The sequence below is a fragment of the Salvelinus alpinus genome, chromosome 5 (assembly GCF_045679555.1).
Source record: "Salvelinus alpinus chromosome 5, SLU_Salpinus.1, whole genome shotgun sequence".
Taxonomy (NCBI): Eukaryota; Metazoa; Chordata; class Actinopteri; order Salmoniformes; family Salmonidae; genus Salvelinus; species Salvelinus alpinus.
Window position 1 is genome coordinate 29,425,166 of NC_092090.1, and position 27,638 is coordinate 29,452,803.

Below are 27,638 nucleotides of genomic sequence, written 5' to 3' on the forward strand. Positions count from 1 at the left end.
TTGTAGTTTTACATGTGTGATATCGCTCTCACACTGTCTTACAGTCAGTAAATAAAGACACTGCTGATAATGTGAACAAAATATTATGAAAATGGAAAGCATGTCATAGCAGTTGGCTAGTAGATTTGAAGTTTTCAGCACCATCTTTCATGATGATTTGGATGACATCATAACATCAGAGTACAACCAACATCTATCTAGATGTTGTACTCAAAACCTAGTCACATAAATGAAAGCTACTAATATTACTGCTACTGTAAAAACGACAATAATATACTATATAAACACAAAACTCTGTGCTGCTGTAACATTGTTTTGGAAATGCAGGGTGCCCCATGGTGGCACTGTGGGGAAAAGGTAGAGAAACAAACTCAGAAAAGGTGAAAGGTTGTGGGAATGTGTCAATTTGCTAGTCGCCGGTTGGCAAAGTGGTCTCTCGTCTCTTACTTTCAACTTTGACAGAAGTCCGGTGTATTACACCCGAGGTCGGTGTAGCTAGATCGATATCTTAATTTAATAAGCGGACATGGCCAAGAAACGAAGAGAAAGACGAGAGGCCGATAGTGTTTCGTCAGTAACGTTACACGAGGAACCGAAGACAAAATTTAACGAGGCACAAACCCTCAAAGGTATGTATAGCTAACGTTAGATAACGAAGTTGCTATACCGGCTAACTGGCTAGTATAGCTAGCTAATTTACTTGTGTTCTTCTAATTGATTAGCTAACGTTAAGATACATTACATGATGTGGTAAATGTCTCGTTAAATAATGTTGCTAGCCGGCTTGATAACCAGCCAGATGATTGTGAAATGCGGATATGCTGTTGTCAGTCAGCGTTAGCTAACTCACAGCTGATTATCAAGAATTAGAAGTTGCTTGCTTTCAAGGCTGGAGGTGGTATGACGGAGTTGAAGCACAGACAAAATGGGTTAGTTACCAGTATCTTTGGTTGAAATTCACATGATCAGGTTAGTAACTTAGTAGCTTGCTATCTATCCAGCCACTGTCAGGGGCCATACCCAGTTTGACATTAAGTTACTAATGTTAATCAGTGTCAATGACAGAACTACTTGGATGAAGTCAGGAAAATATTAGTAGGCTAACCATGTAATGTTATTCTTATATAGATGGAGCAACACAATTATCATGACAGGATGTTACACAATACACACTTTATTTTTATTTATTTAACCTTTTTATTTAAATAAACAGATACGCTTGGAGTCATGTGATAACATAGGCAGATGTATTCTAACTTTGATGAGGAACATATGTAGTCAGTTTCAAGGATTATATATCTTGAATGGTTTGACTACATAGCATGCTTCATGTACTCTGGGGAAATCAACCAGGAACTAGAACAACAAGTGAAGCAAGACATTACATGAGGCTTACTGCTGTTGTTACAGAAGAATAGAGGCTTATCAAGATATTTATAATTTGCTGACTGTGTGTGCGCTATATAACTACTCCCCTCTCCACAGAGACTCAATACACTGGAGGGGGCTCAGCTCGCATGTCTCTCCTCATCCTGCTGTCTATCTTCACCTGCGCTGCTTCTGTCATGTACCTAGTGTACAGGAATTTCCCAGAGCTCAACGAGTAATTGTTCTTTGCATTTATCTTTCCAGCAAGCCGACCCATGTAGAAAGAGTTACTTTTGTACAACATTTGTAACTTTTGTGAAACAGTCTACCAAATGGCATTCACCAGCCAAGTTAAATAATTTTATTCAAATGGTTCTCATCATTAGCTGTGATAACCGTTGATGGATTATTTTATGGAGCAAAAATGGATATGATTTTATAACGGAGCATTTTCTCAATTCAAACATTCCCCTGCAACTAGCCATCCGAGTTTAGAAGACACCTGGGACGTCCGAATAGAGAACAAAGAAAGTATCACCATGTAAAGGCTGTTCGGAAATCTGACTATTACAGATAAATAGGAGCCTGTTATCAATGATTATCACAGCTAATGATGAGAACCATTTGATTTAAATTGTCTACAGCCTAGTATGTCACACTCCAATAGAGACGGTCACGTTTTAATTTCTCTGTTTCTGTAAGTGTCAAAGCCCTTGCACACAGATTCACACACATTTGTATTTCATTTGTATCCACAACATTGTATGATGGTGAATTGATATCCACGTTTTTTCATTTCAGTGATGAGAGGGCTACTATTAAAATCCCCAAAGATATGGATGATGCTAAAGCCTTGGGCACTGTACTTTCCAAATATAAGGACACCTACTACACCCAAGTGTTAGTAGCCTACTTTACCACCTATATCTTGTATCCTTTTGGGTAGTAAATGTATTGCAAAGTTGTTAACTTTTGGAGGATTGAGTTACATACTTATTAGCTGTTTCAACATGCATCATGTCTGTGAGGCCCCCTATGTGGGTCAGCAGAGGAGAGTGACAGACTGGGAAGTGGACCAAGACAGGCTGTTACTCTGTGATGGGCTTGTTGATTGCATCATCCCTAATCTCCCCTACCTGGCTCTCGCATGCTCGGTCTCCCTCTCTCATTCATTATTTCCTTTGAATAAAGCAGCCAGCCAAGGCCATAGTAAAGGCATGGGCTTGCCTCTGGATAATGAATGGAGAAGTAGGAGGTGGGGGTACAGTGGGCTTTGATCCTTGAGTATTAATTCAGGCAATTCTTGTGTGTTCACAACAACCACAGAGTGCAGTACATTTTCCTTCATTTTATGACAGGAGACGACAGATTAAATCAGACATGGACATGCAGTTAAACTTACAGTTCAACTTTATCAGTACAGTAGGTTCTAAGGACTTCGTTTCCACCCACAGCTATTTGCAATAGAAACTCTGTTCCAGCTTTGTCAATTGCACTTCAGACAGACATTACGGGCAGATAGAATTATCCGCTATAAAAGAGGAGAAAAACATGGTCCGATGCATGTTATGGTCCCACCTCATATGTAAACATTATCCATCTTCAGAGCACATTTTATGAAGAATATGAATAAACACTGCACAGTATGAACTATGAATACAAATGCAGTATCATGCCTGATGTTTCCTACCCTGCTTCTTCTGCTAGTTTGCCTAATCTCTTTCCGCTCCACTGTCTTGGCACATATTAATGCATAGTGTCTGTGCGCTGGCCAGCATGTGCTAACAGCACAAGGACTGGACCAGCTGACCAGGCCCCATCCACTGTCTGATGTGTTGCCTTGTAGTTTTACTGGTAAATAAATGTTTGATATCCTGTCTGAGAAATATTTTGCCAACAACATGTGTTGTCTTGTAGTTTTACTGGTAATGTTGCTGACCTTTACCATGTTGTGGGCAAAGCATTTCTCAGACAGGATATCAAACATTTATTTACCAGTAAAACTACAAGGCAATACATCCCAGACAGTGGCTGGGGCCTGGTCAGCTGGTCCAGTCCTTGTGCTAACAGCACATACTGGCCAGAGCACAGACACTATGCATTAATATGTTCCTAGAGAGTGGAGGGGAAAGAGATTAAGTAAACTAGCGGAAGAAGACATGAGACCGCATTTGTATTCATAGTTCATACTTGGCAGTGTTAATTCATATTCATCAAAATAAATGTGCTCTGAATATGGATGATGTTTACATATGAGGTGGTACTATAACATGCATCGGACCATGTTTTTCTCCTCTTTTATAGCGGATACTTCTGCACAAATTAGTCCTGCAGCCAGATCTATAATAAACTGGCACTGTATGCTACTACAGTGGAGTATATCTTAACTATACTGAACAAAAATAGAAACGCAACATTTAAAGTGTTGGTCACCTGTTGTATGAGCTGAAATAAAAGATCCCAGAAATGTTCCATATGCACAAAAATCTTATTTCTCTCATTTTGTGCACAAATTTGTTTACATCCCTGTTAGTGAGCATTTCTCCTTTGCCAAGATAATCCATCCACCTGACAGGTGTGGCATCAAGAATCTGATTAACAGCATGATCAATACACAGGTGAACCTTGTGCTGGGGACAATAAAAGGTCACTCTAAAATATGTAGTTTTGTCACACAACCCAATGCCACAGATGTCTCAAGTTGAGGGAGCATGCAATTGGCATGCTGACTGTAGCAATGTCTACCAGAGCTGTTGCCAGAGAATTGAATGTTAATTTCTTTACCTTAAGCTGCCTCCAATGTCATTTTAGAGAATTTGTCAGTACGTCCAACCGGCCTCCCAACCGCAGACCATATGTAACCACGCCAGCCCAGGACCTCCACACCCGGGTTCTTCACCTGCGGGATCATCTGAGACCAGCCACCCGGATAGCTGATGAAACAGTGGCTTTGCACAACAGAATCATTTCTGCACAAACTGTCAGAAACCGTCTCAGGGAAGCTCATCTGCGTGCTTGTCGTTCTCACCAGGGTCTTGACCTGACTGCAGTTCGTGTTGTAACCGACTTCAGTGGACAAATGCTCACATTCGAGGGCCACTGGCATGCTGGAGAAGGGTGCTCTTCACGGTTGACTCCCAGTTTCAACTGTACTGGGCAGATGGCAGACAGCATGTATGGCGTCGTGTGGCCGAGCGGTTTCCTGATGTCAACGTTGTGAACAGAGTGCCCCATGGTAGCGGTGAGGTTATGCTATGGGCAGGCATAAACTACGGAAAACAAAAACAATTACATTTTATTGATGGCAATTTGAATGCACAGAGATAGATACCGTGACGAGATCCAGAGACCCATTGTCGTGCCATTCATCTGCCGCCACCACCTTATGTTTCAGCATGATAATGCACGGCCCCATGTCGCAAGGATCTGTACACAATTCCTGGAATTTGAAAATGTGCCAGTTCTTCCATGGCCTGCATACTCACCAGATACAGTGGGGCAAAAAAGTATTTAGTCAGCCACCAATTGTGCAAGTTCTCCCACTTAAAAAGATGAGAGAGGCCTGTAATTTTCATCATAGGTACACTTCAACTATGACAGACAGAATGAGAGGAAAAAATCCAGAAAATCACATTGTAGGATTTTTAATGAATTTATTTGCAAATTATGGTGGAAAATAAGTATTTGGTCACCTACAAACAAGCAAGATTTCTGGCTCTCACAGACCTGTAACTTCTTTAAGAGGCTCCTCTGTCCTCCACTCGTTACCTGTATTAATGGCACCTGTTTGAACTTGTTATCAGTATAAAAGACACCTGTCCACAACCTCAAACAGTCACACTCCAAACTCCACTATGGCCAAGACCAAAGAGCTGTCAAAGGATACCAGAAACAAAATTGTAGACCTGCACCAGGCTGGGAAGACTGAATCTGCAATAGGTAAGCAGCTTGGTTTGAAGAAATCAACTGTGGGAGCAATTATTAGGAAATGGAAGACATACAAGACCACTGATAATCTCCCTCGATCTGGGGCTCCACGCAAGATCTCACCCCGTGGGGTCAAAATGATCACAAGAACGGTGAGCAAAAATCCAAGAACCACACGGGGGGACCTAGTGAATGACCTGCAGAGAGCTGGGACCAAAGTAACAAAGCCTACCATCAGTAACACACTACGCCGCCAGGGACTCAAATCCTGCAGTGCCAGACGTGTCCCCCTGCTAAAGCCAGTACATGTCCAGGCCCGTCTGAAGTTTGCTAGAGAGCATTTGGATGATCCAGAAGAAGATTGGGAGAATGTCATATGGTCAGATGAAACCAAAAGAGAACTTTTTGGTAAAAACTCAACTCGTCGTGTTTGGAGGACAAAGAATGCTGAGTTGCATCCAAAGAATACCATACCTACTGTGAAGCATGGGGGTGGAAACATCATGCTTTGGGGCTGTTTTTCTGCAAAGGGACCAGGACGACTGATCCGTGTAAAGGAAAGAATGAATGGGGCCATGTATCGTGAGATTTTGAGTGAAAACCTCCTTCCATCAGCAAGGGCATTGAAGATGAAACGTGGCTGGGTCTTTCAGCATGACAATGATCCCAAACACACCGCCCGGGCAATGAAGGAGTGGCTTCGTAAGAAGCATTTCAAGGTCCTGGAGTGGCCTAGCCAGTCTCCAGATCTCAACCCCATAGAAAATCTTTGGAGGGAGTTGAAAGTCCGTGTTGCCCAGCAACAGCCCCAAAACATCACTGCTCTAGAGGAGATCTGCATGGAGGAATGGGCCAAAATACCAGCAACAGTGTGTGAAAACCTTGTGAAGACTTACAGAAAACGTTTGACCTCTGTCATTGCCAACAAAGGGTATATAACAAAGTATTGAGATAAACTTTTGTTATTGACCAAATACTTATTTTCCACCATAATTTGCAAATAAATTTATGAAAAATCCTACAATGTGATTTTCTGGATTTTTTTCTTCTCATTTTGTCTGTCATAGTTGAAGTGTACCTATGATGAAAATTACAGGCCTCTCATCTTTTTAAGTGGGAGAACTTGCACAATTGGTGGCTGACTAAATACTTTTTTGCCCCACTGTATGTCACCCATTGTGCATGTTTGGGATGCTCTGGATTTAAGTGTACGACAGCATGTTCCAGTTCCTGCCAATATCCAGCAACTTCACACAGTCATTGAAGAGGAGTGGGACAACATTCCTCAGGCCACAAAATATTATAAATTGTTGCATCTTGAGTTTTTATATTTTTGTTTAGTGTATTTTTGTGACTGCATCCACAAGTGTGTGCACATACTGCTGTGTGTTCAACCCTTGAGCTGTATTCCTTGACGCTACTGACTCAGCCTCCAGACATTTGCGATCCCTGGATCCATCTTCCTCAGTATCCTGTCTGGTTATCTCTACCCCTTCCCCCTGGCTCTTTTCCTCGTCTGCCTGGTGAGTATACTATGGACAAAAGGAGAACTATGACTAATAATAGTGGTGACATTTACAAAATGTACTTTTACTCTGTAAACCAGACTCGGTTTACAAAATGTACTGCCTCTGTCACTGTGTTTTCCAGTGCTCTGGCCTGGGGGCTTCCTTCTGCTTCATGCTATCTTATCTAGTGGGGCGACCAGTGGTCTACAGATACTTGACAGAGAGAGTCCAGAAATGGTCCCAGCAGGTAAGACCTTTTGGAAGGAAAAACAGGTTATTTGGTACGTGAACAGTGTAGGAAGTTGTTGATATGAGAGTACAAGCAAACTTTTAACAATTTAGTAACACCCACAGAACAGTGGAGTCTTAGTAGGGGGCTAGTAGCCTCCAAGCCTTTCTGTGAATGACAGGTTCTGCTATCTGTTTTCAATTGCAGGTTGACAAGCACAGAGATCATCTCATCAATTACATCATATTTCTGAGGATCACTCCCTTTCTCCCCAACTGGTTCATCAACATCACCTCACCCATCATCAATGTGCCTTTGGGGTTCTTCTTCCTTGGTACTTTCTTTGGTAAGGCTAAGATATATCAAACTCCAGTATTTCCTTCTCAGTAGAAAACAGTGTTGATAGTGCTGCATTGTCTTTATTGCTGAGCTATTTTTGAATCTCTCATACCATTTAATACAGTGGTCACCAAACTTTTCTGAGTCAAGATCACTTTCGCAGTCAAAAAGCATGCTGAGATCTACTGCTCAGAATTCTTTTTTTACGTTAACCTCACACAAACAGTTTTGTAGGAATGAGGTTTGGGCAGTAGGCCTAATACATTATCACAGCATATTGGCTATATGCTTGGCCTGCCACTTGTTTATCTCAGACCAAATTATACTTCAAAACTCGAGCTTTGATAACAAAACAGATTAGTTGGTTTCGCACTTGTGAGGCACTGTGGAGCATGAATTTAAATAATTCGCTTTTTGATTTTACTGGACTGATGGTACCTGCGTCTGATGGTCAACGAGGTCAAATCACGATGTCGTTGATCTTCAGCTCGAAAAGTCGGAGCTCTAGAAAGATGCCAGAGTTTCCGAGTTGGATGACCGGTCAAAACGATTTTTCCCAACCGCCTCTTACGGTCCCTGCTCTCTCCTTCCTTTCCTCCGGTGAGACTGACCAGAGAGAGGGGACACGGTCTTCCACCTAAGGGCGAAACTCGAGTCACACCGCATCTGCCTCATGCACAAATTCATGTTGTTCCTATGACCAGAGAATGTGAAATATTCCTTGATATTAAAATCGACACGACGAGCTGCTAATAAAAATAAAACGCAGAGCTATCGATACTTGGCTACTCATTCATTGCAGCTGAGCCCAGTTTTGTAATAGTGTTGAATAAAAACAGTGACAGTGCTGAATATAAACTTAAACATGAACTCACTCATAAAAACAGCAGCTCTTTGCTGTATTCATTGACAGTCTCTGTGGTCATGGTTTTAAAAGTTAGTAAATCTTACATAGGCTAGTAGCCTATTAAACTTGGCTGTAGCCAGGGTTATGGAACTCTGCAGCCACGGTGATTTGAGCTATCCGATTGGGCAGCGCTGTAGGTGCACTCGATTTTGTCTCATATTTGCCGGTCGGCCGAGTAGACGGAGTTTGTCTCTTCAGACAAAATGGTTAAAAATGAACACTTTGCTTACCCGGTGCGCAGGGCTTTTGAATCAAGTGCATCTACGGTCAACAGCTCAACACGATATTAAAAAAAGGAGCGCAAGCCTTTATAGTTCGCTGGCTTTTCGACAGAAATATTTGGTGATTGACTAGGAATGCCTTAGCTATGTGTTGTGTGTCTTACAATACTGACATCCTCCCTTATCTCTGACCTTATCTCTGACTGTCAGGAGTGGCCCCACCGTCCTTTGTGGCGATCAACGCTGGTACAACACTGTATAAACTGACGACAGCTGGGGAGGCAGTGTCCTGGAACTCTCTGATTGTGCTAGGTGTCCTGGCCATACTCTCTATCCTGCCTGTTTGCTTCCAGAAGAAACTGCAGCAGAAGATGGAGTAGGCACGAGACAACTCATCTGCCTGCCTGATCCCCCAGCCCATCCCTTGGCTCAGGAATGGTACACCCCGCTCTCACTCACATAGTCCTGTCTGTTGCTGTCCCACACACCTGCTGAGGTTGCTGTGGAAACATTGCTTTTGGCCCAACCCTGACTCCTGTGTCCAAAACATGTGGTGGTGGCCACCTCAACTTTGTGCTCTACAAAGGACTAACTGGCCTCTGCTCATCTTCGGGTTTGTTCTCCCATTTTTGTTAAATGTTGTTTGCCTGTAAAACGATTTAAGAAAGGATACAGAAAACATCAGGCATCTGTCTTTAATATTGTTTTAATCACAATGGTTCTCACAAGTTCAAGCTACACTTCCCTCCTTTGTATGTCTTGAACCATGTTTTGAATTGATTTAATCTCTTAACCTGTGTGATATGGGTGACGTCAGTTCAGTGTTTTTGATTTTCACAAAATTTTAGGACTATTGTTATGACTGTTTTATACACTGGTTAGAATGTGAGCATATTAAATAACTTAGAATGTTCTTTCATTTGAAGATATTGTTAACACACCACCCTAAAATGATCTGTGTGCCATCAATGTTGACATGAAAAATATGCATATGAACACATAGTAAGATAAATATGAATCTCTTGATGCTTTTGTTGGGCCTATCAGTAAACATATGAAACGGCATATCAAGTATTGAAAACTAGTGTTTTGTATAATCTTATTTTATATTTGTTCTACTAATGGTGCTGAGACTCCCTCTCTGCCTGTGTGCTCTCCCTCGTGTGTGTCACCAGTCCAAATGTTCTGCCAGTTGAGAAATGCAGTAGTGGATGACCCAGCTGTGCCCTTTGCAAAGCTACCAATTAGATTTTTGGTTGTTCATGCTTTTCCCAGGTGTTAGTGATTTCACACTGCTACTTCATGTTCAGTGCCTTCAGAAAGTAGTCACAATTGTTGACTTTTTCAAAATTTTGTTGTGTTAAAAGGTGGGATTAAAATGGATTTAATTGTAATATTTTTGTCAATGATCTACACAAAATACTCTGTCAAAGTGGAAGAAAAATTCTAACATTTGTAAAAATAAAACACTAATATACGCTACATGACCAAAAGTATGTGGACATCTGCTCGTCGAAGATCTCATTCCAAAATCAAGGGCGTTAATATGGAGTTGGTCCCCCCCTTTGCTGCAGTCGGTGTTCCAATTCATCCCAAAGGTGGTTAATGGGGTTGAGGTCAGGGCTCTGTGCAGGCCAGTCAAGTTCTTCCACACCGATCGTGACAAATAATTTCTTTATGAACCTCGCTTTGTGCACAGGGGCATTGTCATGCTAAAACAAGAAAGGACTTTCCCCACACTGTTGCCACAAAGTTGGAGGCATAGAATTGTCTAGAATGTCATTGTATGTCGTAGTGTTTAGATTTCCCTTCACTGGAACTAAGGGACCTAGCCCGAACCATGGAAAACAGCCCCAGACCATTATTCCTCCTCCACCAAACTTACAGTTGCATTGGGGCAGGTAACTTCTCCTGACATCCGCCAAACCCATCTGTCGGACTGTCAGATGTAGAAGCGTGATTGATCACTTCAGTGTATGCGTTTCCAGTGCTCCAGAGTACAATGGCGGCGAGCTTTAAGTGAAAACTAACTAGGCATCTCAGAAACATTAAATGTTGTCTTGGTTAGCAACTCCCGTGTATATTTGGCGTTGTGTTTAAGGTTATTGTCCTGCTGAAAGATGAATTTGTCTCCCAGTGTCTGTTGGAAAACAGACTGAACAAGGTTTTCCTATAGGATTTTACCTATGCTTTACTCTATTCCGTTTCTTTTGATCATAAACTCCCTAGTCCTTGCTAATGACAAGCATACCCATAACATGATGCAGCCATGTTGAAAATATGAAGTGGTACTCAGCGATGATGTTGGATTTGTCCCAAACATAATGCTTTTTATCCAGGACATAACGTTAATTTCTTTGCCACATTTTTTTAGTAGTTTTACGTTCGTGCCTTATTGCAAACAGGATACATGTTTTAGAATATTTTATTCTGTATAGGTTTCCCGCTTTTCACTCTGTCAATTAGGTTACTATTGTGGAGTAACTACAATGTTGTTGATCCATCTCAGTTTTCCCTTATCATAGCCATTAAACTCATGGTGAAATCCCTGAGCGTTTTCCTTCCTTCCTTTACACCATCCAAAGTGTAAGAACTTTACCATGCTCAAAGGGATTCAACGTCTTTTTATTTTTAATTTTTTTTAACACATCTACCTACCAATAGATGCCCTTTGTGAGGCATTGGAAAACCTCCCTGGGCTTTGTGGTTGAATCTGCATTTGAAATTCACTCCTCGATTCAGGGACCTTACAATTATATGTATGTGTGGGGTACAGAGTTGAGGTAGTCATAAAAAAATCATGTTAAACACTATTATTGCACACAGAGTGAGTCCATGCAACTTATTGTGACTTGTTGAGCACATCTTTACTCCTGAACTTATTTAGGTTTGCCATAACAAAGGTGTTGAATACTTATTGACTCAAGACTATTCAGCTTTTCATTTTTTATTCGTTTGTAAACATTTCTAAAAACATAATTCCACTTTGACATGATGGGGTATTTTATGAAGGGCAGTGACAAAAAATCTAAATAGAATACATTTTAAATTCAGGCTGTAACACAAGAAAATGTGAAAAAGAGTCAAGGGGTGTGAATACTTTCTTAAGGCACTGTATATATTTCTTAGAATCCAACCTGTATGTATCTGTTGGTGTGATGCCTAATTTGTACTATAGTTTGGGTGCTTTGATGTGATTGGAGTGATTTTTACTTAGACTTACCTGATGTCATTATATGAATTCTCTGCTGCTGTGAAACCTTCTGGTTGTATCTAGAGGTTGATGCAGTGAATGTGCACTTGGGCAGTCTTACTGTTGATGTTTCTTCAAAGTCCATGTCTCAAGCACTGTCCACTCTTCTGCATCTGAGATCACTCATTATTTATGAAAATTGATTTATATTGATTTATATATTTGGATTATTAATGGTCTTACTTGGATCAGCGTTTTAATCCACTAAAGAAACCCTTTCTGAGCATGAGAAAATACATCTCATTTGTTAGTATTTAATTACCTGAATTAATTTGTGTGGCCACTTAGCATATCTAAGGCTGTGTTTACACAGGCAGCCTAATTCATTTTTTTTCTCTCACACTAATTGTTTTTTTTGACCAGTCACATCAGATCTTTTCTAGGAGCTGATCTGATTGGTCAAAAGACCAATTGCTTATAAAATAGATCAGAATTAGGCTGCCTGTATAAAAGCAGGCTAAGTGCTTCATATTTATATGTAATGGCCACTTTGGCTGTGTTGACACAGGCAGCCCAATTCTGATCCTTTTTTTTTTTTTACCACTAATTGGTGTTTTGACCGCTCAGCTCTTTTGCCAATAATTGGTCAAAAGATCATAACTGTTCTGCCTGTGTAAACACAGCCCTACTGTATCCAAATCCTGCTGTAACCCATCAATTTCATGACCTGTTTCATGTGATTTAGTTGTGCTTATTACTATCACATTATTATTTGTTCACCCAATTTGATATCAGAAGTAATTTTGGGAAATTCATTGACATATATTTGCAATAACTGTTTAAAAGTCCCCAGTAGTTTTATCCAATTTTTAAAGATCACTGCAATATTAGGGTGTTACACATGTTTCTTATTACAACTTTCCAACATTTGTTGATTTTCATGCAGAGAATATTGAGAATATCTGCGCTGGCTTGGATGATTCTTGGTGTGTTTCCATTCATTACATTTGTGATCTTTACAGTATTAAGTTGTGCAAACTGATAATATATTGCAATATGACCTGTGTTTGTAAATTATATAAATTCTTGTACATCTTTTTGTCCAAGCTAATGAATGTTGGTTTATTATTAACATGTTTATTTTGAAATCATAAAAAATATTCTGTACTTTTTTTCTCACTGTCTGGTAAATGATTGGAATATGAGAATGTGAATCTAATGGCAAAGTTCTGCATGTTTTTACCGTCACTTTTCACCACATGGTGGAGCTCTTTGTACATGTCTACAGAGTTCAACCCCACAGTTGTTTTGACTTATTTGACTTTAACTATTTATCAAGTAGGACAACATTTTTCTTATGATTTAATGAAATATATTCAAAATTGTGCATCAGATAACGTTTATTTTACATGTTTTTCCTGTTTCTGACACCTACTTCTCCTTATCTGTGCCTTGAATACTCAAATAGAATACCTATTACTGTATGTGCATTACAACTATGGTATTACATGTGTATTACATGAATACAATTGTTCAGGCTAAAATTGTGAAATTAAAGTTTGCATTCAGTTGTACACTGGATGGTCTTGGCTACAGTGGAGTAAGAATACTATGGCTCAGGTTCATTATATGTGCAATAAGGCCTATTTAATGCTTCATTTCTATAGCATTATTATTATAAAGGAGAGCATTTTACAAGAGAAATAGTTAACTCAGGAAATGAAGGGTTAAGTGCATAACGTAATCTGTAAGGAGTTCGCACATGCTCAGTGTGATCCCTCTACGCAGAGGTAATGCAAGGGTTTGAGAAGATCTGAGACCGATGAAAACAGCTGTACTTGAAGACCCATAATGCATTTCGGCTGGCATTCTGTTCTGATTTTCAGGCTTTGCAGTACATCCACAATGGCTGCGCGAAATCACTACGCGATCCTTTAATATGCACCCAACTGAAAAAGCAGAGGAAAAGGGTACAACGGGACCAGTCTCAAAATGACCACCGGCTTCAGCTCGAATTCATGTCGATTCGCAGATTATTTTGTTATCTGCGGACTTGACACTGAAAGCGGGCTTGAACCAGATGAACTGTCAGGTAAGTGTCGGGTACGGGCTGGTGGACCAATAAGAATAATTCTGCATGGTTTATAATGTCTTTCCTAGCTTATTTTTCTTTTATATAGATTTTAGAGTACAATATTATATTAATGTTTAAACAATAAAAACATGACAGTTTATTTATAATGAGGTTGAAAACGGGTAATACTGTGTACATCAATAAGTAGGACGGCACATCAGTGTTGTTCATAGAAGTTACTATAGTCTACTTTTCCATTTTATGTTATAACGTTACGTTAAGTCGTTTAGAATGGATTATTCCAATAAATGTTGTTAGCTTGAAATGCTCGAGAACTGTAGGCCGTCGATGTTCCATAGCCCAGCTGTAATTAAAGACAACGAAAAACTGTTCATGGATTAATCTCCTCCTGAGTATAGCCAGCACTCATTAAGTGGTCAAAAGCATGACAGACACACATTTACATACGTAGATCAGTGACATTGATTGGCTGTTTCAGACCTCACCAGAATAAGACATATTTCTATTTCTACAATTTGTAAATAATAGGGATGTTTCCCCTATCAGTAGTAAATTGATATTACCATACTGTCAATGGTAATTACACATGTATAAACAAGCATATATATACAAGCAGGCTAGGCCAAAAATAGCTACATCGAAGAAGCACATATGATTTCTTAGTTGTTTATCACATCTGAACGATTTGATTGATTCTCCACTGCCTTCTTACACATTTACCCTCAGTGATAGATTTAAATTAATTGATCAATGCATGGCAGAAAGCAGAGTGCAGAAAACAGAGTGAAACTGGGGGTATCAAGGACCATAAGGTTCTCCCTGGGGGGGCAGAACGCTGAATATGACAGGATGATGTCATTATTAGACTGAGAGGCCTGCTGTTTCTTGGGAGTGCCATGGGTCTGGGGGAGATGAAGATGGTATGATACAAAAAGCAGTTGTGTATGTTGGGGGGGGAGAGAAAGTGAACTCTTCCTGAGCTCAGGGTGGTGGGATAGTTGTGTATGAGTTTGAAAAGAAGTGAAACTGGTGTGGGTGTACCTGAAGATGCTGATCTTCGTTTTCTTGTCAACAACAATCATTTTTAGGGAAGGAACTTTATTTTTCTTGGTAGCCTAAGGTCTAAGGATATGTAAGTATGTGCATTTCCCTAAACTCAACTGTTACTTTACAATCAAGTTTTCTTCTGTAACATCACCTCCTGTTTATGAATATGTACAAATCAGAACAATCATTTATTATACTGCAGAGACATTTTTGTTAGTCTCGCAGGTGGTCTCAATCATGAATCAGCACAATTTTATTTTTTGTGTGTGTGTGTGTTGCTTATCATGAAGGGGCATTTTTTTGAAGGAGGGATGGACATATCTTTAGATAACACACGCACAAGATCTCTCTTATGCAAATTTACTTAACACATCTGATGAGATAAATTATTAACAGTATTTTTTAAAAGCTTGTCGCAAAGACACGTTTCCTTCCTCTCAGTGTAAAAGTGGAAGTAGAATCTTTTACAGAAATCAGTCAAAGATGTGTTCACTTCTCTGTTGTTTATCTTGAGAGAATTATGCTATTCAGATTCTTATCATGATTGTCTCCTCTCCTCGAGTACCTGCCTCTCTAATGAGATAGAGACCAGCTGGTGAAAGTAAAAGGAGGATTCCTGGAAGCATATCATTCAAAACATATTCTACATAAAACACACAGAGGTGTTCATCAGGAGATTGCATGTCATTCAGTAATTCGTCAATCTAGGAAGAGTGAATTAGACAAATAATGGTGGTCCTCTGACCAGAGATTAGACTGTAGAAGACTAGAGGTTATCCTGTAGGTTCCATACTTGGCCTTCATGTTTTCTCCTGCAGTGACTCACTCAGACAATGGAAAGCCTTTTTGGGGGCTAAGGGTGCTGTTGGCTGAGTTGATATGGGATGAGGAATTTGTCCTCTTTGCCATTCCATGCATAGTTCCAGGGCCATGAGTGCACTGCTGAGACTTGTACCACGGTTTGGTGTAATGGTACGATAGGCTCTTATTAGACATGCTTGTTACAGACCGTTTCCTGAGTCTGCCAGCCACATCTAAAGGAATTAAAGCTGTTGGCCTGTCAGATATCTCAAGCTGTGTGTTTTATGTAGAATATATTTTGAATGATATGCTTCCAGGATTCCTCCTCTTGTAAGATTGGATCAGCGAATAGGAAGTGACTGCATGCCTGGCGGGGATTCTGAATAGTGAAGACTGCCTAGGGCCAGACCCTGATGTAATCTTCCTCATTGTGGTCAAGGATCAACGGGGTAGGTTATAATGGTTAGCAAAAAAGCTAAAAAAGCAGGAGGGAAAATGTGATGTATTTTAATCCTCTCTGATTAGACAAGATGCTCCATCTTGTCTAATCAGAGAGGATTAAAATACATCACATTTTCCCTCCTGCTTTTTTAGCTAGATCTTACTAGCTGACAAAAAACGCTATTACAATGTTACTGCAATGTCGTAGCAAGCAGACAATACACTAGCAATGTTGTGAGTGTACAACTCTATGGGGTGTTGCCACGTCACTGAGACATTGTATGAATGTCTGTGAAAAGTTAATCCCTGTGAGTATATTTGTGAATCTCCTCCAGCTGTACACACAAGGCTGTTAGCGTTGGCCTTCCTAAACCTCTGATGTGGTGAGGTGTCGTGATTGACTAGTGAGTGAGAGTAGATAAGGTGTCTAAGCTTCCTACAGCCTGGCCTCTGTTCTGCTGCTCACCGACTGACTGCAGAGACTGGCTCGTGACAGAGAGTGTGGACACGTACAATGCTGCCCCTCTGAAAGCTTTACAGTTTATTTCTGGATCAATTGCTCACCACAAATTGTGATTTTTCAACCATCTCTCTGGGCCTTAAAGTCACTCTCCCCTGACCTCTACTTCCCATCTCATCTCCCTACTAGTCCACTGTCATGGTCTGCAAACAAATATACCATTCGCACATTTCCACTGAAGATTTACTTCACTGTTTTACCAAAAAGGCTCAGACTTTTCTGTTTCCATCTACGCAAGCTGGCCCCCGGGTCTCACTGGGCATAGCTCTTGCAGACCTTCTCTGACTTGGGGCCAAGCCCAGGGTATTTTTCATTTTAATTTACATAACAATGGCTACTGTGGCCTTTTAACACCTTCTCACAAGGCAACTGTCTTGATGATGCAGAGGTTGTTGGTTCTGCTCGTTACAAATCTTTAGTGTCACATTCCTGATGGAAACACATAAGTCTCATTGGAAAAGCACCTCTCCCTCTCTCTACAGTAGATATCCATGGAGTATGTATCCTCTTAGGGAGTATGTATCCTCTTCGAGAAACAAGGCCTTTAGATGGTTACATGAATGCTTTCTCATGCAGCTATTTTGGTATCTCTTGATAACGCCCTCCACCACAACTATACTCTGTGGAGATACTGCAAGCAGTACGGTTCCTGCCGTGTGCAGGCTATGTGTTCTCGGTATGAACTTCCTGCTGCCCCTCTCGTTCTCAGGCTGCTGAGACCCAGTTAGCGCTAGCAGAGCTGCTTCATATACGGTAGCAGCGGTGAGTGGAGGAGCTCTTCTTCTCCCTGGCAGACTGAAGGACTCACGTGCACACAGCAAATAGACAGCCCAGTGCAAGCTGCTCTCACTGACCAATCAAAGGAGATTATGGGTGTCATGTGTTTAGTGGACTGAGCAAGCTTCAAGCTGCAGTCTCTATGCAATTCGTCTGTGCTGTGGTGAGTGTGTCGACTAAAGGTGTCCGCATGCTTTTCAGCCGAAACACCTCGGAAGAGTTTGTGCATATATCATGACAACATTTTGTGACGTTTTTGTTTGTATTTGACACCCGTAAGGCTTTTTTTGGCTGTTCGGGCACACAACATTTTTACTTGAGGGAAGCCGAAGTCGGTAGCCAAAGTCTACGCCCCTTCGTCGGTGATTGGTCAACAGTAGGGATTCTTCAATAAAGTCTTTGTTGTCATTCAATGAGCGACGACTTGTTTTCATGCACATTTTTCATTGAGAAACACTGCACCAAACATCTTAGTTGGATGTAAAATTGTGCGGCTAACATCTCCTCGGCAAAAACGTCAAAACGAATGACAGATTTCTTGAGTTATTTTAGATTAATTCGGACTATTTTGACGAAGTGTAGACTTGCTACAGCTTCTCAAAATGGACAAACTATTGCCGCTTTTTTCTTGTTTTTCAAGTGTTTTTTTATGGGAGTATGCGAGCACACTCGTTCAGTTCGGCTAGCCAAGTTTGGCTAGGCACTAACCTGATTGAAGCATGCTGACACCTTAAGAAACATTAAGAAACACAATTAAGGTAGTGTGGTCCATGATGCAGGCTCAGTTATCACCCCTCAAAATCTGCTGGGATGTTTGTTGGAGAAAGAGGGGCTTGTCCATACGCTGATCTGGCAGTTTCACTTCAGGTGAGCAGAAGCCTTGTGAAATCATAAGAAACCCCACAATTCATGTCACTTGTGAACACAAGCTGATTTATCAGTTTTACAGAGTTGTTTGAGTCACACTGGTCTTTCCATGGCTTGTGTTCTGACTCAAACGGTAAAGTCAGGCAGTCAGGATGGATGGGGCTTTCCAGATAGCCCTTTCTCTGATCACCACCAATGATAGGAGGAGGTTTTAGTGGTGAATTGAACAGCTTTGCCTAACTGACAGCTGTCACTCACCCTGTCCTTCTCAGGCAGTTTTCTGTAATGTGAATAGAGGCTACACTGTACAGTATGTTTGTATTGGTTCACAGAGCCCATATATCCGTACAGGAAACCTCCGTCATCTTTCTCCAAGACACTGTCCCTTATTGGGTTACACCACCAGGACTTAAAACAGATGTGTCCTTTAGAGGGTTATTTGTCTTAAGTACCGGAACAGGAGTCCGCCTGGAGATATAGGCCTAGCAATGTTCTGTAACAGTTGGACCCCAACACTGTATCACTGTACTGACTATGTTCTATTATAAGAGTTCAAGCCCCCATAATGAGCAGACATTGTGACTTGCCTGAGGACATCCATGTTAGAGGAGAATGATTCGAGTGTCTCTAAAGGAAGTATAAAACATGTCTTCCAATGTAGAAATTGAAAAAGCTGTCAGAAAAAAAGCATATTTCACTTTCATAAAGGGGCTCTGACTGTCAACGTGTTGACGTTAGGAATATGGGGACTGAGGGTAGAAATGATAAGTCCTGAGGTGAATGAGGATGAGCTGTCTGTCTCAGAATGTCTCTGTGCTGTGACCAGTGCATGATTAGCCCCTCTAGATTATGAGCTCTGACAGGGGAACAGAAACCCACTCTCTCTCTATCCACTGCCTAAACATGGCCTGAAGCTTTCCTCTGTAGAGCACTGCATTTCCTTGTGTCCCCCCCACAAAGAGACAAGATAGTCATCGGCCCCCTCTCCCATTTTATCTTTGATTTTTAATCGATTTTTGTGCACAAAGCTTCTTAAGACTGTTTTTTTTTGTTTTTTTCATGGAACTCCCTTTGTCCTCTTCTTTTCGTTTCAATATTCGCCAGCAGCATACCACCCTGCATACCACTGCTGGCTTGCTTCTGAAGCTAAGCAGGGTTGGTCCTGGTCAGTCCCTGGATGGGAGACCAGGTGCTGCTGGAAGTGGTGTTGGAGGGCCAGTAGGAGGCACTCTTTCCTCTGGTCTAAACAAAGATCCCAATGCCCCAGAGCAGTGATTGGGGACACTGCTCTGTGTAGGGTGCCGTCTTTCGGATGGGACGTTAAACGGGTGTCCTGACTCTCTGAGGTCATTAAAGATCCCATGGCACTTATCGTAAGAGTAGGGGTGTTAACCCCGGTGTCCTGGCTAAATTCCCAATCTGGCCTTCAACCATCACGGTCACCTAATAATCCCCAGTTTACAATTGGCTCATTCATCCCCCTCCTCTCCCCTGTAACTATTCCCCAGGTCGTTGCTGCAAATGAGAACGTGTTCTCAGTCAACTTACCTGGTAAAATAACGGTAAAAAAAATAATAATTAATAAAAAATAAAAAAATATGCTGAAGTTATTATGGTCCAAAGCTGTGTGATCTCCAGTAAGTACTCTTCATATCCAATAAGACAGACTAGTAATTATTAAATGTGATCCGTTCCAAGGCAACATGGACAGAGGTCTCATAATTTTTTGCCGTGTCACGATCACAATATATATATTTTTAAACGATTTAACTAATCAGCTAATATCTCTCTCCATCAGTATGCCATGCACATGCTATAATCTTTTCATGACACTGACTTTGCCATCAGGGGGCAGTTATATCACTCGCTGCAGCAGCCAAAACGTGGCAAACTTGATGACAAAACCCTCCTTTATGCGACAGTGTTGGGGTGCAGGGTGAGACTAGATTAGCATATGTATTAGGGGCCAGGCTGACGTGATTGGCTGGCTACAATTTGGTCCTGCTGAGTACATGGGGACAGGCAGCTGACACAACCCACCCACACACACTCACTCTGAGCGCCCCCCCCCCCCCCCGCACTATTCAAATGCTAACATCCCTTGAGTTTCCCAGACACCCCCTCTCTTTAATCTCTCAGTTAATGACATCACTATAAAGCCTCCCGCACATGCTCAGTGTTTGTCTGCACTCATATTCACTGCCTATTAATAATTCATAGGTGTGTTAAAGGAGCTCAAGTCCTAAGGAAGTTTCCTCAGGCATCTTACAGTGTCTAACTAAATAGTGTTTAAGCAAATCTGTAACCCTGTGGAATTGAATAATGACTGTTGAGTGTGTTATACACATGGAAGTATAATTCAATAGGGGAAACAAGTGTGGGTGCCCTTAAAAATTTCGGATGGCCCAGCTGGATCTCTCCTTTCTGTACTTTTATGTAATTCAAAATCACTTTTCGACTCGAGAAGTTGATACTGAGAAGAAGCCAAGCCATCCTTTATTGAGCAATACACATAATACTTCTCTATATTCTGAGATTATAAAAGGCAGATTTCTACACTGAACAAAACTATTTACGCAATATGTAAAGTGTTGGTCCCATATTTGATGAGCTGAAATAAAGGATCCCAGAAATGTTCCATACACTCAAAAAGCTTATTTCTCTCAAATGTTGTGCACACATTTGTTTACATCCCTGTTAGTGAGCATTTCTCATTTGCCAAGATAATCCATCCACCTGACAGGAGTGGCATATCAAGAAGCTGATTAAACAGCATGATCATTACACAGGTGCACCTTGTGCTGGGGACAATAAATGGCCACTCTAAAATGTGTAGTTTTGTCACACAACACAATGCCACAGATGTCCAAATTTTTTGAAGGAGCGTGCAATTGGCATGCTGACTGCAGGAATGTCCACCAGAGCTGTTGCCAGAGAATTGAATGTTAATTTCTCTACCATAAGCCACCTCCAACGTCCATTTAGAAAATTTGGCAGTACATCCAACTGGCTTCACAATCGCAGACCATGTGTATGGCGTTGTGTGGGCGAGCGGTTTGCTGATGTCAATGTTGTGAACAGAGTGTCCCGTGGTGGTGGGGTTATGGTATGGGCAGGCAGGCATAAGCTACGGACAACAAGCATTTTTTATCAATAGCAATTTGAATGCACAAAAATACCATGACGAGATCCTGAGGCCCATTGTGAGGCCTGTTTTTATTTAAGGTATCTGTGACCAACAGATGCATATCTGCATTCCCAGTCATGTGAAATTCATAGATTGGGGCCTAATGAATTTATTTCAATTGACTGATTTCTTCATATGAACTGTAACTCAGTAAAATCTTGGAAAGTGTTGCATGTTGGGTTTATATTTTTGTTCAGAATACAGTATATATACATTCACTATGGGGTGTGCATGGTCCAAACATGCCTTGAGACCTCTCTGCAGTTCCTGACTCTGGATGTCAAAGCTCAAGTCATACAGAACTTAAATAAATCCTTCGCATAAGGAAATCTGCCTTTAAATCCCAGGCAGAGTTCATGACTGGAGAAAAGCTTGTAGAATAAGCTAACTCTGCCCTCTCAGCACCCTGAGGTTCTCTCTATCTCCTCTGCTCCGCTCTGTGGAAACAGGAAGCCTTTCTTATAAAGGGGGTTAAGACGGCTGCACGGCAGAGGAGCAGATAGCGTTTTTACGAAAGCGATGATGTAGACTGACTCCCTCATTACCTCTTAGCCTGTCTGTCCATTTGATCTTAGCTCTGCTTCAGCTCTGCTGCTGAGGAGGCAGTCTGCCATGAAGAAAGGCTCATGCTGCTTCTGTTGAAAGGAAATGGAGACAATTCATTTTCAACATTGGTCACAGCCAGAGGTAAGCTGTGGCCAGGCCATGTTGAGTCACATGATCTGGATACTCCTCTGTTTGACAGGGAAAAGCAATGATTGGCTGCCACTGGGGAGCTGCTTCCTCAACAGACTATACTGGAAAGAGTTCAGTCTTTCATAAAGTTAGAGAAAACATGCTTTCAGTCCTACTCATCCTTTGGACTTGTCTCCCTTTGCCATTAAGCAAGATTTTTATAGAGTGTGTGAGTTGGTTCAGTGAAAAAGAGCACATTACCCATGTCTCCTTTACGACAAGTCCGAGAAGGTCATTCTGTACATGTCACCCCTGGTTACAGTGTCCATACAGTACATTTCTCTGTGGAAGCTACAAACCCTGAAAGCACTACCAGCAGCCAGACTGGAAATGCCAGATGAGAATGACAGTCTTTTCTGTTCACCCCCAGATAATGTTACGAAAAAGCCTAGCAAGACACTAGATAGTGTTTAGGGGCAGAGGATTCTTTCACGTTGCCACTAACTTTAACTGAATGCTACATTAATCTGTTCTTACACTGAACAAAAATATAAACGCAACATGTGAAGTGTTGCTCCCATGTTTCATGAGCTGAAATAAAAGATCCCATAAATTTCTCTAAAATTTTGTGCACAAATTTGTTTACATTCCTGTTAGTGAGCGTTTCTCCTTTGCCTACATTATCCATCCACCTGACAGGTGTGGAATATCAAGAAGCTGATTAAACAGCATGATCATTACACAGGTGCACCTTTAGCCGGGGACAATAAAAGGCCACTCTAAAATGAGCAGTTTTGTCACACAACACAATGCCACAGATATCTCAAGTTTTGAGGGAGTGTGCAATTGGCATGCTGACAGCAGGAATATTCACCAGAGCTGTTGCCAGAGAATTGAATATTCATTTCTCTACCATAACCCCCATCCAACGTTGTTTTAGAGATTTGATTAAACCACTAGATCCTCTACCCCTATCCCATTAATCTCTGCTCTGTCATGTTTTCTTATACAGCCGCCTTGTGGACATATTGCGCTGTGAGACGAGGCTGCTGGCCTCCCTCATCTTCATGTCAGTGTGACGTCTGATGTGGTGTAGTAATACCCCATAGGATAATCCATTGTCCTGAGAGGTGGGTTTGCTCTCATGCTCAAGAACATGGTGTCGTGTCGTGCACTTGATTGAGTTCAACGGCACGCCGGGTGGGTGGAGTTTGCGCTAAGGACCAATGGAATCGCTGCTAAAATTCAAACCCCATCCATCTGGCGGTCGCAGCAAGTTAAACCAAGCACCTTCTCTCCGGATGAAAGATGGGAACGCTCATGCCCATGGTGCTGGGGGATATGGATATAGTACTTGTCCTTAGAAGGCAGTAGTGTCTGTCTTCTTCCTCTGTTACTTGTTTATGCACTTTCTCAGAAGTGTGCAGGTTTTTTGTTATCACGACCGTGTGTTAATGCTGTGGTGCAGCGTTGGGCATTTGTGTGTGGAATCCCAACAGGCCCAGTTAATGGAGTAGAAAAACACTCATGGGAGGGAGGCCTTGCTCTGAAGGCTGTGAATAACATGAAAATAAGCTGTGTGAATGAGCCAAATGGCCCATAGCTTTGCTGCCTTTTTGGCTGGGCTCACTTAGTGAGAAGGTCATGGTGTCTTTGCTGCGATCGTTTTTTGATATGTTAGCGATGTCCGCATGAACATTCAGCTGTGATGATGACGAGCTGAGCATTCTGATATCTGAGGCATGAGGCATCCCTCTATCGCTGCTCTCCTGAGTCATTACATCCTCAGCTCAGTTGGCCGTGATGGCACCAGGCATGGTATGTAGGTTGAGCACAGGAGAGGGTCTGTTCTGGAGGCAGTCCTTGGCAAGCAGGACTAGAGAGAGAGAGCAGAGAGTCCAATGGTGGCAAGCTTTACACCACTCCAGCCGACGCTTTGTATTGTGTATGGTGACCTTGGGCTTGTGTGCGGCTGCTCTGCCATGGAAACCCATTTCATGAAGCTCCCGACGAACAGTTATTGTGCTGACATTGCTTCCAGAGTCAGTTTGGAACTCGGTAGTGAGTGTTGCAACTGAGGACAGTGGCCTACTACTTGTGACTTTGGGTAGTCCATGGATGAGACCAGTACTAAGTCCATGGATGAGCATGTGTACTAAGCATGTGTACAAAGCGCACTTTAAAATGTTATTTTTTGCCATCATTGTAAGCCTGCCACACACACACTAAAATATACATTTATTAAACATAAGAAAGAGTGTGAGTTTTTGTCACAACCCAGCTCGTAGGAAGTGACAAAGAGCTCCTATAGAACCAGGGCACAAATAATAATAATATAATAATAATCAATAATTTTGCTCTTTATTTAGCCATCTTACATATAAAACCTTATTTGTTCATCAAAAATTGTGAATAACTCACCACAGGTTAATGAGCAGGCTGTGCTTGAAAGGATGCACATAACTCTGCAATGTTGGGTTATATTAGAGAGAGTCTCAGTTTTAAATCATTTTTCACACACAGTCTGTGCCTGTATTTAGTTTTCATGCTAGTGAGGGCCGAGAATCCACTCTCACATAGGTACATGGTTGCATAGGACATCAGTGTCGTAACAGCGCAAGAAATCTGGCAGTGGCTTCTGATTAAATAACATTTTCACAGAACCGCTTGTTGCAATTTCAATGAGGCTCTCTTGTTCAGATATCGGTAAGTGGACTGGAGGCAGGGCATGAAAGGGATAACGAATCCAGTTGTTTGTGTCATCCGTTTCGGGAAAGTATCTGCGTAATTGCACACCCAACTCATTCAGGTGCTTCGCTATATCACATTTGACATTGTTCGTAAGCTTGAGTTAATTTGCACACAAAAAATCATACAATGCTTGAAAGACCTGTGTGTTGTCCTTGTTAATCCAGACAGACAAGAGCTCTAACTTCTTAATCATAGCCTCAATTTTGTCCCGCACATTGAGTATAGTTGAGAGAGTCCCTGTAATACTAGATTCAGATTATTCAGGCGAGAAGAAACATCACCCAGATAGGCCAGTCGTGTGAGAAACTCGTCATCATGCAAGTGGTGAGACAAGTGAAAATTATGGTCAGTAAAGAAAACTTTAAGATCGTCTCTCAATTTAAAAAAACGTGTCAATACTTTTCCCCTTGATAACCAGCGCACTTCTGTATGTTGTAAAATCGTTACATGGTCGCTGCCCATATCATTGCATAGTGTAGAAAATACACATCAGGTACACCTCCAATTGACTCAAATTATGTCAATTAGCCTATCAGAAGCTTCTAAAGCCATGACATCATTTTCTGGAATTTTCCAAGCTGTTTAAAGGCACAGTCTACTTTGTGTATGTAAACGTCTGACCAACTGGAATTGTGATACAGTGAATATAAGTGAAGTACTCTTTCTGTAAACAATTGTTGGAAAAATGACTTGTGTCATGCACAAAGTAGATGTCCTAACCGACTTGCCAAAACTATAGTTGTTAACAAGAAATTTGTGGAGTGGTTGAAAAACCAGTTTTAATGACTCCAACCTAAGTGTATGTAAACTTCTGACTTCAACTCTAAGACGCTTCTAGCCCCTTCTTATTAGTGGTATCTGTTGCTTTTATACATGTCTTACTACTGAAAAGTCGTCTTAATTCTCACTCAAAAAACTCCTGGGGCTTATTTTTCCAAATTGGCATGTTTTGTTTCTAAATGTCTGCGCAAGAGTGAAGGTTTCATTGAGTTTATTTATTTTTATTTAAAAATGCATTTATTTATTTAAATTGATTGATTTCCTTATATGATCTGTAGCTCAGTAAAATCATAGAAATTGTTGCGTGTTTCATTTATATTTTTGTCCAGTATTATTAGTTGCTTCATCATTTTGCTTCATATTGTTGGCATACTCTCCCTCCCCTAGTTGTGTGCATCGGTCGGGTTATTTTAACCTAATTTGCATATGACACACCCACACCATGTAACATGGACAACCATGACCCATGTTCCTATGTGTTATGTAGGCATGCCACCCTGATGCCACATTGAGGTAGGGAAATTAGCTACTTTTGTATTTGTTTAGTAGGTTTAAAAAAAAAAAAATAATAATTAAAAATGTTTTTTATTATATATATATTTATTTTTTTGTAACATTTTTTTGTGTGGATGATTTTGGGATCACTCTTTATACTGTGAAATAATACATATTAATTTTGGCTGTGTCCAGTGTTCCTGCAACTTTGTGGTCTACTGTATTGAACAAGTCCACCCTCACACACATTTTTGAGAGCGGTCCCCTTTTCCAGATGTGTTGCATTGTGGGTGTGAAATGGCCGCATACAATAATACATTTCTGAATAGTGTACATTGAATTCCATGAAATCCTTGAATGTGAACAATAGTACATTTTGATAACTTTTATATAGACAGCCAACATAGTAAATAGACTACCATGACCCATGTTCCTATGCCACCCTTAGTGCTATAATCAAGTAGTGTCAGTAAAGTACATACTTTCATGATGTGAAGTAGAAGACCATAATGAAAGTTTGATGAAAATGTTTTGTTTTTACCTGTTCTTCAGAGAAATGCAATGCTCTGAAGATGCTGTTCCAATTAACTGACAATGGAAGAATAAGGAGTAGAGGGCATGAAGCAGTCAAAATGACGACCTCTTAGTTTTTGTGCAGTACTAAGTACTAATTCCATGGATGAGCATGTGTACTAAGCCTGCTGGCAGAGAAATAATGAATTCAGTGGCCCATGGCAGTGGCTTTTAACACCAACAAATGCATGTTAAACAAGAGTGTTAATTGATACCTTTTTTCTTGGCTATTAGGGGCCCTGCCTTAGACAGTATTCGGCAGTAACTACATAACAAGGAAAACCAGGCTAAACAGTAATTTACACAGTGATGTATAGGCCTAGTGTTTTGAGGTGCATTACAGAGACTACTGACTTCTGTATCATATTCTCTTTAACATAGTTGTGGGGCTTCCTCACTGAGGAAACCTACTGGACAAATAGTAAAATAGCAAATTTTCCATACCTTTTAGGAAATGATGATATGGACTCTATTTGGCATGTACGTTTCTCGGTCATGGGTGGCACACACTGGGATATGGGGGAGGGGAGTGGGTGGGGTAAATGCATTGTCCTATTTTCCCCCACATGATAACGCTGAAGAGACACACACGAAGGTACAGACACATGCATACATTGTGATATTGTTGTATGGTGGTATTAAACATGTTGTATTGTAGATATGTATTGGTGTAATAATGTTATATGATGTACTTTTGTATCTTTTGTTGTATATGTAATGTAAGTGTTTTTATATAGTTTTGGACCCCAGGAAGAGGGATACCTAATAAGTAATACTGACCTGGCTGACACAGAGAGGAAGGGGCCAGTGCTTTCTGAACTGACCCTGACTCATTGTGACTTTGGCTATTCCATGGATGAGACCAGTACCGTGTGTGAGTAGGCATGTGTACCTGGCCTACTGGTAGAGAAATAATGAATTCAGTGACCTGTGACAG

At 41.1% G+C, this 27,638-nt stretch overlaps 2 protein-coding genes and 1 non-coding gene across 6 annotated transcripts in view; 2 read left to right on the plus strand and 1 right to left on the minus strand.

Annotated features, from left to right (window-relative positions):
* Positions 1 to 311: 311 nt before the first annotated feature.
* On the plus strand, positions 312 to 13,301 carry LOC139575874 (transmembrane protein 41B-like). The gene is made up of 7 exons (XM_071401259.1): positions 312 to 629; positions 1,486 to 1,603; positions 2,170 to 2,298; positions 6,725 to 6,818; positions 6,946 to 7,050; positions 7,240 to 7,378; positions 8,710 to 13,301. Exons 1-7 carry the CDS (start codon positions 527 to 529, stop codon positions 8,877 to 8,879), a joined length of 858 nt encoding a protein of 285 aa, XP_071257360.1. The 5' UTR covers positions 312 to 526; the 3' UTR covers positions 8,880 to 13,301.
* Positions 13,302 to 13,511: 210 nt separating this feature from the next.
* Positions 13,512 to 27,638, plus strand: part of LOC139575875 (DENN domain-containing protein 5A-like) — a 68,678-nt gene continuing 54,551 nt past the window's right edge. For 2 of the 4 annotated variants that reach the window (XM_071401260.1, XM_071401261.1), the window contains exon 1: positions 13,512 to 13,784. In XM_071401260.1, coding sequence (XP_071257361.1) covers positions 13,685 to 13,784 — 100 coding nt within the window. In that variant the 5' untranslated portion in view covers positions 13,512 to 13,684. The remainder of the gene's footprint in view (positions 13,785 to 27,638) is intronic. The other 2 variants (XM_071401262.1, XM_071401263.1) reach the window with 1 other exon arrangement.
* Positions 27,086 to 27,140, minus strand: LOC139577374 (U7 small nuclear RNA). The gene has a single exon (XR_011675265.1). It is a non-coding gene; the product is annotated as a U7 small nuclear RNA (small nuclear RNA).